The sequence below is a fragment of the Caenorhabditis elegans genome, chromosome I, assembly GCF_000002985.6.
Source record: "Caenorhabditis elegans chromosome I".
NCBI classification, from domain to species: domain Eukaryota; kingdom Metazoa; phylum Nematoda; class Chromadorea; order Rhabditida; family Rhabditidae; genus Caenorhabditis; species Caenorhabditis elegans.
This window is the reverse complement of record NC_003279.8, coordinates 9,089,949-9,107,982: the sequence shown is the minus strand read 5'-3', so window position 1 is coordinate 9,107,982 and position 18,034 is coordinate 9,089,949. Positions and strand designations below refer to the sequence as shown.

At 34.6% G+C, this 18,034-nt stretch overlaps 2 protein-coding genes and 2 non-coding genes across 10 annotated transcripts; 3 read left to right on the top strand and 1 right to left on the bottom strand.

Moving 5' to 3' along the window:
• Nucleotides 1-385: 385 nt before the first annotated feature.
• gei-17 (E3 SUMO-protein ligase gei-17) lies at nt 386-7,138 on the top strand (the record flags this gene model as incomplete). 7 transcript variants are annotated; one of them, NM_001026507.6, is made up of 14 exons in its annotated part: nt 386-515; nt 641-676; nt 759-872; nt 952-981; nt 1,923-2,123; nt 2,959-3,084; nt 3,141-3,235; nt 3,281-3,377; nt 3,462-3,934; nt 4,671-4,984; nt 5,086-5,342; nt 5,581-5,718; nt 5,980-6,145; nt 6,311-6,660. In NM_001026507.6, the coding sequence occupies exons 1-14, from the start codon at nt 444-446 to the stop codon at nt 6,451-6,453; spliced, it is 2,262 nt and encodes a 753-aa protein (NP_001021678.3). In that variant the 5' UTR covers nt 386-443. The 7 variants fall into 7 exon arrangements, 6 of the variants coding, with proteins under 6 accessions (NP_001021678.3, NP_492442.3, NP_001021679.3 ...); NM_060043.5 differs by lacking the exon at nt 6,311-6,660 and adding an exon at nt 6,750-7,137 and having other exon boundaries at nt 401-515; nt 1,923-2,288; NR_000051.1 differs by lacking the exon at nt 5,581-5,718 and adding an exon at nt 1,664-1,876 and having other exon boundaries at nt 444-515; nt 952-995; nt 6,311-6,453.
• Nucleotides 1,286-1,383, top strand: W10D5.5. The gene has a single exon (NR_101596.1). It is a non-coding gene; the product is annotated as an Unclassified non-coding RNA W10D5.5 (non-coding RNA).
• On the bottom strand, nt 7,121-12,026 carry mef-2 (MEF2 transcription factor homolog). The gene is made up of 5 exons (NM_060040.7): nt 11,918-12,026; nt 9,428-9,540; nt 8,959-9,375; nt 8,687-8,910; nt 7,121-8,139 (listed from the first exon to the last, which is right to left on the bottom strand). Exons 1-5 carry the CDS (start codon nt 11,969-11,971, stop codon nt 7,925-7,927), a joined length of 1,023 nt encoding a protein of 340 aa, NP_492441.1. The 5' UTR covers nt 11,972-12,026; the 3' UTR covers nt 7,121-7,924.
• On the top strand, nt 8,829-8,967 carry W10D5.4. The gene has a single exon (NR_050356.1). It is a non-coding gene; the product is annotated as an Unclassified non-coding RNA W10D5.4 (non-coding RNA).
• Nucleotides 12,027-18,034: the final 6,008 nt, after the last annotated feature.

Below are 18,034 nucleotides of genomic sequence, written 5' to 3'. Positions count from 1 at the left end.
AAAAAAAGTCTGTGTGGATTGAAAATTGTATTGCGCAAATTCAAAAACACAAATTTTCTGGCGCCTCTTCTGAAAATTGCTGATCCTTTGTCACGGGCACAAACCTATCGTACACATTGATCTCATTGATTTCCTGAATGAGTTAACGTGAGTACGTTGAAATATTTTTTGCAGGATTTTGCAAAACTGATTCATCAGGTGTGCCCGTGTTTTTTGCGCGATTTTGGTCCATTAACTTCCAAAATTGGGAAATCCACACGGAACCGCGCTTTTCGAAACGCTTTTTAGGGAATAGAAAAGATCACATTTTTCTACTTTTTGTTTGTGATATTTTCACTACTGGACCATTCAAATTCGCCTTAATATCCCTTTTCCGAATCTGCAGTTTTATATTTTTCCGTCGTTTCGAGACACAGCGGAGGATCGGAGGTATTGAAATCAATATGTTACCGAATAATCAATGGCAAATACCTATAAACAATGGATTAACACATCAGGAAAATATGGCAGCACACGTGAGTTATTGGAAAATTATTGACATTTATTAAATAGTTTAAAATTCTTGTATTTTACCCAAGGATTTTTCTGTTCCAATCTGTTATTTTTCAAAAAGTAAAACTGATGGATTCCAAATTTTCAGGCAGCCGTCATGAAATTGAGAGTACACGATCTTCAGGTTAGATACCGTTTTTAATCAATCTTTATTGTTCAATACCTCAACGAGAAGGCGATGTGAATCAAGAATTTATGAATTTCAGTCGATTATCTCGCAATTGTCACTTCGAAAGCCACGTCCACAAAAATCGGAGCATCAGAAGGTCGTCGTTGAATCCTTGCGTGATCCTCATCATGCTCGGCAAATTTATCAAATGGTCATTTGTTTTTCTCGTTATTTTATTTATGTTTTTTTTTAAATGATGTTTTACAGCATTAATTTTCTCGAGTTTACAGGCTTCCAATTTCCCGAACGGAAATTATGAGGTAAGTATGAAAAAGTTAAATACTTTCAGTTAAAAAAAAACTATGTCAACTTTGATTAAATAGATGTGTGAGGTACTTTGGGTAACGTTTACCAGTGTTCTACCTCGGAGGAAATTATTCATTCACCTAGTATTGTCTCTTTACTCACACAATAAGTCTCGCATTTATCTCCACTAGCATCCTCATACCCACCATATATGTAGCCCTTTGTTTCTCTAAGTTTCCTCAAATATTTCATCCATTCTGCACTTGCTTCCTCGCAGCTCCGGCAACGGGACTTTCGCCCGTAATAAGGTGTTAAAAACCTCAAAAGCAGTGGATCTTCGAAAATTTCTTAGTTGTACTTTGCCCTGACCTTCTTTCCATGTTTCATACGTGTAGCTTGGCGCGTAGTTTTTCATTACAATTTTTATTTTACTAGATTGATTCTTTTGAATACTGTCACACTTTTTTGAAAATCAAATTCAAATTTTCACTCCTAAAGAGGTATTTGAGTTTTTTAATAATTGTTTCACTTTGAAAAATCGATATGGAAGCGAATTGGCACGATGTCGCTCGTGAGAAACTGGGAATCGTTTTTTTTTTTGTTGTTATTTCACAACAGTTGATTCGAATGCGCGTAACTATTTAAATCAATCGAATTTTTAGTTGGCTTATTATTGAAATTTTACTAAATTTTAAGAAAGTCCTGTTATCAAAACTCCAAAAAAACGGCTAGGTTTATCAATATATATCATTTCTTCGCAAGCACCTCTCCTGATGACATGTGCGCTCTATTGAGAAACAAACGTTCAAAAAATCTCTTCCGCTTTGTTTTTTATTCCCAAATGTATTTTTGCAAATGTTCTAATTGTCTAAAATATTCCACATATTTAAAGTTAGAGCCTAAAAAATTGTTTGTAAATCGTTTCTGTTTTAATAACTAAATTAAAAAATGTCAGATGCAGAAGCGACCTGCAACAACATCCCAAGTTCGGTCTCATCCATATGTGCTGCCATCTCGATCTGGAGCTAGTAATCACTTGGTCAATCATCATTATCAGCAGCAACAACAACAACAACCACAGCCTCACAATCTACTTCATCAACAAATGATGGCGTCACATCATTCACATCTGCAACAGCAGCACCATCCGTCGACGGTGAGATGGCTAACTCCTGAACTGCTCGAAGAGCAACTGAGGGGCTCGATGAGATACGGCGCTCCCGCTGCTGCTGCTGCTACCAACGCGCCGCTCCATTCATCTTTTCCTAATCATGGACGTTCTTCTCAGCAAAGTTTGCAGAAGTCGGAAAAATCAAATAGGGTGAACATTTTCGCCGCATTTTTATTGCCTGAAATTCACGATAAGAATGAACGCAAGAATATCGAGGCGGAAAGCATGTGAAGATATACTTTCGGTTTATGACCGTAACGGAAAATTTACCTGAAAAAATTACACTGGTAGCTTCTTCTGGGCACATATATCATATTGGCCAGTCGCGGTTATTTGAAAATTCCTCAATCGTGATACATTATGCAAACAAATGTCCTACCGTTTATTGAATGCACTTTTTTGAATTGCGTGTAGCATTCAAAAAAAAGAAAGAAAAATTCGAAGCTCCAAGATTTGCACGCTGTTATCACGAAATTTTCTGCATGATTCCGAATGGCGTAAAAACTAGAACAAGTGTGGTTTTAAGATATTACAGTATGGCATTCTTAGGAGCATGTTCATGAAGAAAAGCTTAATATGATAATCCTCTCTAGGCATTTCTTCATATTGCCGTGCTCAATTTTCAAATAGTTTTATTTCCAATTAGTTCGTAGTAGCATGTAAAAGTGTTTTTTTACTACCAAAAAGCAGGCATCATTAGAAATTGCGCGGCATGTGTTATACAGTTCGCTCACACGAGTTCAATGTTATCACCTGAAAATTGCTTTCAGCGTCTCTTTCTTACATTCCCACATGTCTAACCCATGTATTTTTTTTTCAGCCGAAAAAAATGTATGCTGATAATTTTGAACCGCTTCCACTTCCATTCTACGATGTTATTTCTGTTTTGCTGAAGCCTGTCGAGCTGCATTCATCAGACAGTCCAACTTTGAAGCAAACAAAACAGGTTGGTCTCAATTTACTCGCTCTCCAAGCCGGTTACCTATTAATTACTAATTTCAGTTACAATTCCCGTTCTTATTGACTGCTGAGCACATCTCCAAGATTTCGTATCGAGCTGATGTTACACCTCTTCCACGATATGAATTGCAGTTGAGGTACGTTTTATTATCATTGAAATCGGTTTAAATCCTTGTTTTCAGGTTCTTCAATCTTACTGAACCAGTTCAGGGTCCTCAAAAAGACGACTTTCCACTCAATTGCTACGCACGTGTTGATGATTCTGTCGTTCAATTGCCGGTATGAGATTTGAAACGTTCACGAAATATATTTAATTTCAAAATATCAATTATTGTTAGGAGTTACTATTTCTTCAAATTTCAGAATGTAATCCCAACAAATAAGACAAATGCTGAGCCGAAACGACCATCTCGTCCAGTGAATATCACTTCAAACATGAATAGATACAAGAAAGAGCACACAGTTGCAGTCGAATGGTTAGCCGACAAACGTGTATGGGCAGCTGGAGTTTATTTCGTTCATCGTGTTAACTCGGATATTCTCTTTAAACGTCTTAATCAGAATGTATCAAGACATCGATCACTTGAGGTTACCAAGCAAGAAGTGATCAAGAAACTGTCTGGAGGTGAAGATGATATTGCTATGGATCGTCTTAATATCAGTCTTCTTGATCCACTGTGCAAGACAAGAATGACAACGCCTTCTAGATGCCAAGATTGTACCCATTTGCAATGTTTTGATCTCCTCTCATATTTGATGATGAACGAGAAGAAACCAACGTGGCAGTGCCCTGTTTGCTCGAGTAACTGCCCATATGATAGACTTATTGTTGATGAGTAAGTTTTCAATTCACACTGACTAACTTTGATTTTAAAAAAAAGCGAATTATCTCAATTCTATGTTTTCATTATTTTTCTATTAACTCTTAGATACCGTTCCCTCACTTCGAAATTTCCAATTCTTGTGAAGACACTATTATTTTTCCAAACACAATTGTTATCTATAGCGATGGACAACACCCTTAAAATAGCCATGATGAAACGGTGATTAGGAAATTCGGAAACGCGTCGTCTAAAATAGGCATGTATTTGCAAATATAGTCTACGATTATTATCAGTAGTTCGTATTGGTCTCCAACTCAAAATTCAGCTCATGACGTAAGAGAACATGAAACAAATGGCAAAGGTCAATCATCATAATTGAGCAAGAGTTTTAATGTGTAATTGAAAATTATTATTATTCAGAAATTCAAAATCCCTGTAAATAATTCTCAATCAATTAATAATCCAAATAGTGTTCTCACTCTTATGTTTACCATGATCCAGATTCATATTGTGAACAGTGCATCATGGACAAACAACAAATTCGATGGCTAACTTCATGCAGTTTTGTGTGAAGCTGTCTGTTCGCACTATTCGCTCGTTTTCTTAATTGGAAAATACTTTTTAGTCACGGAAATGCCTGAGAAACTGCTTAGACGTTACCCAATTCAACATTTTATTTAAGAAATATTCAAATATCAAAATAAAAAGCAATGTTCTGAGACTATGCAAATATTGTTTCATCTTTCAGTTATTTCCTCGATATGCTTGCAAAGGTGGATAAGAATACGACGGAAGTTGAACTTAAGGAAGATGGCTCGTACGATGTTATCAAGGAAGAAGCTTTTTGCATCTCAGATGATGACGACGATGACGTTGTACCTGCTACTGTTAACGGTACAGCGTCATGCTCTTCGACAAATGGCAATGGACTTGCAAATGAAGCAGCGAAGAAAAAACCAGCTGACGACGACATAATTACCTTGAGTGATGACGATGATGAGGAATTGAACAGAGGTATAATGAACTCTCTGAACGACAGCTTCTCTCCTGGCAGACACACAGGTTTGCTATTCAAATGGCGTGGTGTGAGACAAGCTGAGAATATTGCAGTTTCTAGCAATATCAATTAAAAGTATTCACTTGAAATTCAAATCTTATTTCAGCTTCCGCAGAATTGGCTGCTCAAAAGACACCACCACAGCAGAAAAAGAAGACGAAAGACGATGACATAGAGATTATTACTCTCGATGATACACCACCTCGTCCAGTAGCTGCAAGTGCAAATCTTCCAATGCGTCAGATGTCTCAACAGAATCAAATGCCAGTTGGCTCATCTCCATCTGGAATGGCCTCAACGCAAATGGGAATGAACGAGGGTGCAAGTAAAACTATCCGGGATGCGCTGAACAAAATAGGAGAAGTAAGTTCAGAAAAACACAAATCTTCAAAAGAGCCAATATTGTTAGTTATTTTCCATAGTTTTAAGAGGATTTGTTCTTAATTTGACTGAAATCAGTATTCTAGTTATAACTTATCCGTTTTTAACCAAAACTAATACAAAGATTGAATTATATATTTGATTATATTATTATATGATATTGTTAAACTAACATCTGCTTCTCCCTGTCCACACTCACTAAACTGTCTGTTTGTTGCAGCAGTCAGCAAATTCATCAACACAATCATCTCCGCTTGTTCAACTTCACCATACGACACATCCATTGAATTTTGCTCAATCATCTTATATGAATCCCTCTTCAGGATCTCAAACACCTACATCACAATACGGATATTCGGTATGCCAGCACGTGTTAATAGTCTACCACACGCACTAATACTCTAGTGATATTTTTTCATAACGACAGAACAAAAAAATCCTGTTTTAATCTCTTTTTTTTCTTTGTTCAAGCCCCTATTAATTGGATAAGATACTTAGATGATTGTCCACTGCACTAGAATTCTGTCGAATTGAAAAAAATGCACTAGTTTTACGTCTGGAATTATAAACTTAACAAATATTTTTCAAAATTTTTTAAAAATTGAACTCTCGTTTTCAGCCAATGATAAACCAGGCACCACACTTCCAAATGCAAAACGGGCTCATAGGGCGAAACAATCAAATGGTTCATATGCAGCAGCACCATCTTCAGCAGCAACAACAGCAGCAGCAGTCACCACAAATCATGTCTCCGTCTTTTTATGCTCAACAGCAAATGTCAAACGGTAATTTTTTGTACACCTTACAAAGTTTTTGTATATTATGTTTAAACATCAAAACAATCACTTCACGATCTTCAGTTAATAGCGAGTAAACTTGTTGTGTAATTGCAACCATCCTGCATGCAAATATATATTTATTTCCCTTACTTGGTTTGGCCTCACTTTCAGGTGACACCAATAACATCCAACCACCACGAATTCTTTCCATGGCTGAAATACAAGCAAATGCATCTCGACTTTTGGTAAATGGACACCTGATGATCGATCACTCAGGAGTCACTATGCGCAATCCACGTGGCTCACGGAATTAATGCATGAATTGTATTTTTTGTGCCGTCTAGTTCATTTGATTTATGTGCATCTTTTACCCATATCCACGATTTACAATTTTTAACAGAATCCTGCTTGTGCTTTAGTCTAGTAAGTTATATTTGTCTGCATTATACGGCTGATTCGATGAACTTTAACTAGAATTTTGTGACGGTAATGTTTTTGTTAAATGAAGCTGAGTATCCTGTATGCAATCTTTTAAATACAATTGAAAAACACAATCCACTAATTTTAGATTTTTATTTAAAAATTAGATTTTCAATATTCAAAGTTTCAGGTGGTGCATTTGCATATTATCCTCCACAATACCCGCAGCAGCAGTATCGTCAGAATTGATTGATTTCCAATCATACTGCTTAATCTCATTCTTTTGTTTTTTTTTTGAGTTAATTTGGCTTTAATTTAATGTTCGGAACTTCAACCGACCCAATCAAATATCTCACATTTCTCTCCGTGATTTTTGTTCAATATGTTTTAATTTTCAAATCGAGCCCCCAAATCGTGTTTCTAGTTTTCCATCCATTTCATCCGATGTTTTTCCACAGCCGTGAAAATGCACAAGTGGCCTAGAAATTGTAAGAATCTAGGCCATGCGGCTTTCCTGATACCATATTTTTTTCCATTTAAATGGATGCATTTGTTCTCCAATGAATCGATTTATTTATACATATTTGTTTTAAAGAACAAATAATCAATTATAATAATTAGACCGGGGTGGCGAAATGGGAACATTTTTGAGAGAAAAAACTACCGAATCAGTGAGAAGACTAGGGGGAAAAATACAGGGAGAAATCACAAGAGAGAGAGACAAAAATGAAAGAATGAAAAATAAAATAAATATAGGAAAAATAAAAACAAATAAAAAATGAGAGAAGAATACCCGCATTTTATGTTTTTTTCTTCAGAACATGAAAATATCAAAATTTTTTGGATTTTTGTCTTTATGCATACGGGCTCCATCGAAAATTAACAATTGAGCACGTTTGCAGAGATAAATTTAAAAAAAAAGAAGAGGAGCAATACGTGGAATGTCGGAGAGGAAGTTTTATGTCTTGAATCACAAAAATTTCGAAATAAAACAACGCTCTAATGCAAAATTACGGTAAACGGTCTCGACACGATCGGCATACCAAATGAGATGCACGGGGAAGACCTTTAAAGAGTACTGTAGTGTTGCACTCCACTTCGACAACAGGGCGAAACGTGAGGAAAATGGGGGAAATTCAAGTAAACGAGAAAAACATGTGGAGCGAGAGACTACAGTAATCCTTGAACACGGGCAGACCGCGTACCGTATTTCTGGGTCGGAAATTGCACAAAAATATTTTCAAAATAGTAAAATTCTGCGAACTCCGGAATGAATTACAAATAGTTGCAAAAAGGAGCGTCGTCTCATCTCTTAATTAAACAATAGTGACAGACAGCTAAAAATAAAAATTTAACAAGAAGTTATCAAGTCAATTGCTGTGGTCTCCACTCTGTTGTAATTCTTGGACGTTTTTCAGGTGGTGAATGTGGTTCCATTTTGACATATGTATTTGGATCCAATTTATATGGTAGATTTGGACCACCTAAATCTAATACTGAATGACCATTTAATGAGCTGACATTTGGAGATAAGAGTGATGAAGTTCCGTTTGAGATTCCGTTTGTTGATGAATTGCTTACTGTAAAATAGAAAATAATAATTTTTTGAATTTAAATTTATATATTCTTCCCATTTTTCTAAAACCACAATTGATTCGATGAACTCTGTGATGCATTTGTACCTAACCCATATTTTCCAAAATTTCAATGGCCGGGAATAGATTCAAAGTTTTAATAATAGAAATGACCTTGTGAATATATGAGTATATACTACTTGAACTTCTTTTTTGGGAAACCGTTTATGCACGAGATCTTAGAAGTTTTTCCAAAAGTAGCCGAAATTTTCTTTTATCAGTTTTTCTACCAAAAATTCATCTAACACTTGAAAAAAAAACTCCGAAGAGATATTTTAAAATTTTAGTAAAGCCTAGTATGTTCTTCTGGCGTTCGAACTTAGGATGCCGACTATGAATCGGTTAAAATGCGTTCTGTTATATCCACCATTTATTTCTAATCCCTATTTCCTATTTGTGCCAAAAAATTAGTTTTGTTCATTACTTGCGCATTGAAATTGATAGGTTCTAAGCCTAAGCCTGATATTGTAAAAATTAATTTCCACAAACTTACTACTAGGTGCAGGCTGTGAAACAGGGCGTTGTTGTAATGCAGATGACCAAATATTTTGATCAGCTGCAGCTCTTGATGATGGTACAAGATCACAATCAGCATCAGCAGCGGCAATTGGATGAAGGCGTGACGTGTCATAGGCAAATGAAGTTGATGGAGGAAAATCGAGATGTTTTGATGAGGATGAGGAAGGAGCAACAGATGTAGAGGACAGAGGATCATTTCTGGAAATAAATACATGAAAAATATACCAAAATATTCAAAAACCGTACCTTTGGTTCAAATGGCGAGTGTAGTTGGGATTAAATATCAAATTCTGGTACAAGTTCAAATTATGATGTCGTTGAGCATTTGATGCTTGTAGTGCAGCCGCTGCAGCAGCCGCACCCGAAGATGTTCCCTCAACTGCTGCAACTGCGGCTGCTGCTGCTGCAACAGCGGCAGCAGAAGCAGAAGCTGCAGAAGCCACCGAATTATTAGAACTATGTCCATTAACAACAGCAGGCATTGTTATTTGAATGACAGGTGATGTTGATGGTCCAGGGCTTTCATCATCCGAATTTCCGCCTCCCTGATTGCCTTCTTTTCGATTCAAGGCTTCCATGATGTCATTATTAGTACGGGATTCATGAGGTTCATTGTATTCAGTGTATTTCAACAATACCTTATCCATGTCAGTTGAGGCATATCTGAAATTGTTATTATTTTAATATCTAGCATCCCAATTCAATTAAAACTTACTGAAATAGTTTGTTAGTTGAGTTGAAGACGATGAGTGCAATCTCACAATCACAGAGAACCGATAATTCGTAGGCTTTCTTCATCAATCCAAACTTTCGTTTGGTGAATGTCACCTGAAATATTAACATAGAAATTTGCATATTTTCATTTGCTTTTTTTGAATGTTTTTCTTTTCTAAAAAGGATTTCTCAAATTGATTCTTTTTAATAATAATGATATGTCGGTCATTTCTAAAAAAAAAGTGTTGTCTTGACCAATCAGCAATCATGGCCACACCCACCCGGTGTTCCCTGATTGGTCAATGTTTGCTCCTAACCTCAAAATTAGCAAAAGCACACTGAGTTTTCTGGAGAAAACCCAATAGAACCAAAAACACGTGTTCATCTTTCCCTAAATAGGCCTGCAAATTTATTTCTAATTTTGCTAATGAATTTTTCTATTTTTTTCTAATAAAATCTAATTAGGACCCAGCTCATTTGTTATTCTCCACCCACGCTTATTTTGAGCAGCAGCATTAATTAATTAAGGAGTTCCAGCTGTTTTCATATTTTTCTTTAATTCTCTCTAATGTCTTTTATTTCAGTTCATCAGTTTCCAATTCCGTCGTCATTATTCTATTTTGGTGCTGTATCGATTCTAAAAATAGTCGCCCCCTCCTTTTTTCGTTTCGCTTTGCCTGCTTTTTCAGGCTCTCCTATCATCAAGAAGAGAGAGTGACAGAGATAGAGAAACAAACTTGTTTTTTCCTCTCTTTTCAATCTGAAATCTCTCGATTCTATGTGCTCTCTGGCTCTCTTGGCTCGATGTCGTCAGAGACGAGAGATTGTGTGAGAGGTGGAGAGAGAGATAGATGGCGACGACGCGTTGATGACGTCATCTGAAGAGCATGAAAAGAAGAAGAAGGCGAAGAAAGAGGAGGCGGGTGGAGAAAAAAAAAGAGCACAAGGACTTTTATGCTTCAGATTCCTTTATGAAAAAAATGAGAAAGGAAATGGTGACCTTTTCAACATGGAAATGTCCTAGAATGATTGGAAAAGTTAAGTCACTTATACGGAACTTAAATTCAGTGAGCAACAGGCAAGTTAAAAATTTTCAGAAATTTTCTTGCACAACTCAATCAACAATTAACCAAGTTTTTGAAGATCTAACCTTCGAGGTTTAAGACAGCTGGAGCTTGAAAAATTAACATTTTGCAGCAACATGCATGTTAAACTCATTTTCCGACAATAGAAAAGTTGGCGAAAAAATTGAAAGATTTAAAAAATTCAATAAATCCTAGAGCTCTCGAAAAAAACACTTAGGGAATATTATTGTAACCGGAAAATGATTGGAGTATGAACACATCTTATTAACATTATAGTCTATTGTTAACATTAATCATTATTTCGATATTTCAAAGTCAAATTTCCTAAAACTCATATTTTATGCGATGAAAAATGGGTCAAAAATCTACTTCGAATTAATTAAACCCTCTAAAACTTTTGGCAAATTACCGAAATTTCAGAAAATCTGGATTTGAGTAATTTGGGCAGGTTCGTATACCTACAATGTGCAAATTATCAAAAAACTAAAATATAAAAGTCATAGCATTTTTTGGCTGGCTTGCAAAATCTATCGATGAAATTTAAAAAATGTTCGCAAAAGTTTTAATATGATACTACTGCAATTTTAGCACATCTGGCAATATTCCAACTTAAATTTCCAAATTGAAAATTACTGTAGATTACTGTACTTTAGATCATCACACAACACACCACGACCACCTACTCCATACCGCAATAATCATTAATCTTATTCCTCAACGAAAGGAATTCTCCACTTCTCACAGTTTTCCACGTGACAATCACAAGATTGGTGAGAGAAATGAACGATTTTTTGACAAATGACTAAAAGATTTTCAAGTTTTTGAGAAAACGAAAGGCAAAAACATGTTAATTTGTCAAGAAAGTACCTTGATGTTTTTCGAATTATTTTTCAAAGTTTTGAATTTACCACAAAAAAGGATTTATTGTAGAATTATAGATTTTTCAGCAGATGACATTCATTAAATAATTTTATAATTTCAAAAGAACCTATGAATTTCTAAATTTGTTGAAAATTAAGTTCTAGAAGAAAAAGGGTCATAAAAAACAAATACTAATTTCCAGGTATCATGAGATTTAAAATGAATATACTAGGATCAGACGACGGAATAAAGATTATCTCAATTTGTTGTTTATTTTTCTTTCAGAAAAAGAAAATGTTCATAAATGTTCTGACAATTTTTTGATAAAAATTAAATTATTGTAAAGCTTGCTATTGCCTAAAAATTTTGTTCACTAGAAGCCAAAAAAATTGTCAAATTTTATAAAACTTCGAAATCTGCTGAAGCAAATTTTGATAGCAAAAAAAGAAAGTCACTTGTTTTTAGCAAACGTATTGTAAAAAAAAAATTTAAACTAACAAATTTTTAATTTTTTTTTTCAACAAAAAAAAAGCAAAAAAACCAACCTGTCGATTTCTCTCATCTTGTATCCTGGTGATTTGAATTTTCTTGCGACCCATCGCCGTCTTCACGTAACGATTACTCGAACCTTGAATTTTTGCAAGCGGGGAGAACCTTAATAAAATAAATTTTAATTTCAGAAAAAAACAGATTTTCAGATCCATATAATGAGAAAAAATTGCGGGTGAAACCAGAACACAGAAAACTGCATGGAGAAACGAAAAGAGAGGTGTTATGAATCGAGAAACAGAGTTAAAGATTGAGAAAAATTGAGACGCAGACGATGAGATGGCGAGAAAATGTGAAAAAATAAATGAAAAAGGGAGAGAGAGAGTACCCGTGACCACTGATGATCATCAAAAACAAATAGAAAATTGAGATAGAGATTGAGTCAGAGAGACACAGACGAATCCAGAAGTTTCAAGATGAATTGATGAATAATGTTACATTTTTGATTATCATGAAGAGAGACCAAAAAAATAAATTGAGAACAGAAAATGACCAAATATTCGTGGAGACAACTAGCTCCGCCCATTACTCTCCCCGGAAAAGGAGGCGGGGCTTTAGGGAAGAAGAGAGAATTAGATGGAATACGAAAAGATGATGATAAGAGGTCGAAACTAGATCAATTCACAGTTCTGATAAGAAGAATTTTCCGTGTTTTAGTTTATTACCAAGTTATAGTACGACATCAAATATTATTTTAAGATTTTGCAACTTTTGAAATTCCACAAATCTTTTTGTGGATTCTCTTTGAATCAGTTTCTCTCGACTGACCCCGCCAGAAGAATCACAATTTTCTGATGTTAAACCACATTAATCGATAACTACCAATACTTCAGACTTGTGGCTCATTTATTACCAATAGAATCTCTGGAGGTTACCATGATTTTTCATAATCTATATTAATGCCACATGACATTCAAATCTCTTGCAAAATCCTCTGTTGACAACACATTCATATTCGGTTTTGTTTAAGTAAGAGTATTCATATTACTTATTAAAAGCAACGTTGGAAATACGAAGAGTGTATTCTAGGTAATTATTGTGAGATCATACCGATGAAATCAAAACATGATTTTCCTTACGCAGTCAAAACTTATGCAGCAGTCAAAGTTAGGCAGTTCCGAAGGTACGAATTACACGAGCCTGCCTTCTTGCCTTCACGGAAAATATACGCCTTAGAAAAAGGAAAACGGTAGGTGAGGTGTGAACACTATGACGGCAAATCTCGCACTGTAACGCTTTGGAGAACGGATTCAGACTTTTTCTAGACTTTCTCAAAACTACGCTTATCCACGGTTTCAGGAGATCCAACAGGGACTACCTGCCAATGATTACTTAACACCATATAAGTACCCCATGACCCATTAGCAGAAACCTACAGTAACTTGTCAATCGAGAAAAGATTAAATCTTTTGATAGTGGTCATGTCACACAAACCTTTCACAATTTATTCACTAATTTCTCAAAATTTCTCCTAAACACCAAAAAACTTATTATCTTCAATTTTAATCAAATTTTCAGTTTTCTTGCCCGCAGTTTTCTCATTTTCAGAAGTGACAAAAAAATGAAGAGGGAAAGATTGAGAAGACACATGATTTGCTAGTTGAAAAAATCGGGAAAAATGTTGTGGAAAAGAGTTTGAGAGAAAGAGGATGAAATGACAAGAAAAAAATATCATTGATTGAATCATATTCTTTTGTTTTATTTTCCTAGATTTTTGTGAAAAATTGTAGAAAATTCATGTATTATTTTGTTCGAAAACTTCTTTAGAAACTTTTCCTTTATGAACTTCAAAATAGTCCACGAGGTGTAATGTGGGGCCTCCCAACCGCCTCTTTCCACGCCCCGGCGGATGGAGAGCTGAAAAGCCTAACTCGGCCTACTGAACTTTTGGTTCAAAAACTTCAAACGGTCTTTTGAAAAATTGAAAAGATGATAGAAAAAAGAGGAGAAAAATGCATTACACCAAAAAGATTAGCGACAATTTTTTCTTGGTTTTGGAGCTGCGAGAGCAACTTCTGATTGACGTTGATCCCGGAGGGGAACTTTGCAAAATTTTCCAAAATGGTTGAGCACAAAATTTTTGGACATAAATACGCAATGCGTTGACTCAAAAAAGCAACGCCAATAAAACTATAAAATCGGAACGAACATTGATGACGTAGACATTTAGATTTTGAATGAAATATTGAAATTTATTTACGAAATTTTAGATTCATGTTAGACTTAATCTTTAAATCGGGGTTTATATTTTGGTAATTATTTTTTATTCCACAAAACATTGAAAATTATTCAAAAATTTGCCACATTGTGAGGCGTTGATTAGTCCAAAAATGAGACGAATAGGTGAAAAACAAAAAGTGGGCGGAGCTTCAGATGTGATATGAAATGACCCCCCAAATGATGAGATAGTGAATAAGTTGAAGAGATGAAGATACATTTTTTAGGCATTAATTTTCTCTTCTTCCGTGTCTAATCATATATATTATCAATCAATAAAAGTCAAATGAAATACCGATTTTTTGCTTGAGATGAGAAGAATGAGAAAATAAAAGAAACACAGAGAAATTTAGAAAAAAAGAGAAAGAAGATATTCGGTTACATTTGAGAAATCTCGGATATCTCGAAAATGTCCATGTCAAAAAATCAAAGAAAACTGAGGATAAATTTTGGTTGAAAAAAATATCTTGACCTGAGTATATCTCAGAATTTTAAATTTCACCTGAAAGTTTGAATGTGAGCTTAAAATAGGAAATTTCTGAAAAGAGATTAAAGATATATAAACTGCTGGATTGGATTAGCATGGAAATCATATGGGAATCCACGTCATTGTGAGACGGAAGTGAAGACTTTTGGCAATTGAGAAGTTTTCGGAGTCTTCTTTAGCATTATACAGATTTTGTTGGTTGTCATCAACTCAAGCAAGGAGGCTGTATCGTGCCTACATGCCTGCCTACTTCCGGAATAAACGTTAAAAAATGTTGTACTTTTTCAGATTTTAAAGTGACAACTTAGAACAAATTCAGATTACAACACTCAGACGAATAGGCAGCAGGCAGGCAGGCACATTCGTTTCCACTATTATGTTTAGCTGTTTTTAACATATTTATGAAGTATTTTTGCGTACTTGCAAAAATAGCACCAGCGATGAAATTTAGTACTAAATATTTTAAACTTCTACATTCAATTTTTGGTAACTCTAGGTTTATTCTCAGCAATTTCAATATTTTTTATCAACTAGTGATTATAGGTACTTCTAGAAAGGCTCATAAAGAATGATTGAAGTTAAAAGAATGTCTGGCTCGAAGAGTTCGTGTAGGCGTTAAAAACCAATCGTTTCCTCCCCGCCACTCAAAAATTTAATTTCCGGGAATGTTATGGTTTAGGTATCCGGAGAATTTCAGAATTTAATGACGTCATCGAGTGCTATGTCGGGATCTCACGGAACCCGAAATAACAACAAAAAATGGCTGAAAATGACACACAAAGAAAGGAGGAAGGACAGCGAAAAAAAAGCGAAGAAAAGCAGAAAAAGAAAAAAGAGAGAAAAATGAGGAAGAGAGAGAGAGAGAGAGAGATAGACCACGCCCTTTTGACTGACATATTCTCTCTCTTTTTTTTTCTCGGCTCTTTTGAAGCTGTGGCTCTCGGGGTGCTCGGTGAGCAGCAGCAGCAGTATGTTGCTCTCTCTCTCTCTTTTGAGCCAAAAGCTTTGAGAAATTGCTCCTCATGCTTTTGAGCTTACGGGGAGGAAGGCGTCTATTGAGGAAGTTGCTTGCTCTCTGAAAAAACTTATTTGAGGGAAAATATGAACTCAAAATATCTGAACTTAAACGATCTTGAAGAAACATTCAAGAAAAATTAAATTGTGCAAAAAATGGATATTCGCTAGTGATCTAGAAAAGTGATCTAGAAAGTCCTATTAAATCTTAAATGTTGTCAATCGGGATTTTTTTGTTGAAAAGATAGAAAATGGGTCAATGATAGAAATAATACACAAAGTTTACAAAGGATTAAAGATTTACCAGGTGAAACCAAAAATTGATCTTGTACTAACTAATCAGTTAAATTCAATAATTTCTATAAAACTTAAACAAGACATCAAAAGTCATGAAATTTCGTACCCTGATAATTGATCGTAATGTACTATATATTTACTCGTTGGCTTTCAATAAAGTTCATTAAATGCCCACAGGTGGGAGTATCTGATCAGACTAGACATGTATAAGGAAATGTTTTTATAATTATTTAGAGAATATTGGAAACATTCAATTATTGTGAAAATCTATGTTTTGATACATTTATGTCCAGTCAAATTAGTGTTTCGTGGGTAACTTCAATGAAAACGGGTGTCAACTTTTCCTTCAATACACTCGATCTTCAATACTTCTAAACAAAAATTTAAAACCGCGTAAGATAGCAAAAACGTATTTTTCTGTATAGTCACAGTGAATTCTCGATGTGAGCATAAAGATCGAGAACCGTACACGAAATGTGCAACCCGAAAAAACATTAATTATTTTGTGATGTGTTCAAGCCGATAGTTGCAGATATTGGTAAGATATTAGTAAATTTTTAAAAAAACTTTGCTAATTTCTGTCCGAGTTGAAATAGGTTTCTGACCTTTTTAAGCTCAACCTCCTCCACAACTCTTCGTCCAACTTTTTTGCCAAAAAAACTAAAGAAAGAAGAACAAGAGGCGGCATATTTGGCCATAAAACATGAGGAAAAAAGAAGAAAAAGGCACAAAAAAAAAGAAAGGTTTTGTGTTTTCAGACAAGAAACATAAAAATGAGCTTATTTTCTGAAAAAGGAGATGGAGATTTTCTTATTTAGGATAAGTTGAATAACAGACAAAATTGAAAATTCAGAGATGCTAGAAAGCCGAGGAAAAGTTTTTTTTAGTAATTCAAAAAATTTTTGGAAACTGCCAAGCAAAACAAAACAAATTATTAAAAGTTGTAAGCGAAAAATTTGGTCACTGAAAGAATAATTTTGAAAAAAAAACATAATTGGCCAATGTCATTGGGCTCATATATCTTTAATATGAAACAAAATCTTCCCATGTATAAAAAATTTAAATAAAATTAATGTTTTAAAAAAGTTCATGTATTTTTTTTGAGTCGCTACTTTCTCAGGTGATATTTGTGGCAGGTGGTTTGGAAATCGCTCTTAATCTGTTTTCATAAATAATTTATAAGTTTAGGCAGTTTCTCAAGCAAATAAATTCAAGTTCAAATTTTTAATAAAACGGAGGGACATAAAACAAGGCGACGAAGGACTCGATGCTCAAATGCTTTTCTGGGAAATTTCTGACTCTAATATAACTAATTGAAATATTTAGATGCGACCTAGAATCATCAAGTTTTTCTTTTTCTTTTTAATTTTTAATCAATCTCTTATAGCATCGTCCTCTTCGCAATATCTTATTCTAATAGAAAATCCTATATTTATGTCTTCCACCTTCTCATTTATTTTTTTCCCTTATACTTTTCTCTTCATCTCACTTACTAATGACGTAGAAATTCATTCATAATTCAAAAATCGGCAAGAAAAAAAGTTGCGGAAAAAGGGAAAAATGTTACCTAATCACATATTCTTTGCCGAGTTTTGCTCTTTTCTGTTGGCTTACTTTGAAGGTTTTAAAAAGTAGAGCAAATTTTTTGAGATTCTTGAATTTTGAGGCTATGAAAAATTAGGCTATAACAAACTCCTGAAATTTTGAACGAGGAGGTATACTCATCTGAATTTATCAACATTCACACACTTTGATCTAACAAGATGTAAGCTCACTAATCACATTCAAATCATTGAATAAATAAAATTTTAAAAAAAAAGAAAGAAAAGAAAGAATAAAATTTGATAAAAGCTCATGAGTTAGTGGAGGCGTGAGCTAATCCCTTCCGATTTTCCCATAGATTTCTTTTTGCTTATCATGCAACTGATGAAAATCAGCTTAATTTTTCCCTTTTTTTTCGGAAAAAAAGCTATCACGTTGTGGGATAAATATGTGAAGTAGGTGGGGAGATATACGTGACGATTTACTTTTAATGTGGAATATCTGACTTTTTCTTTTGATTGGTTTTATGCAACAGGAAAGGCTTGAAAACCAAAAA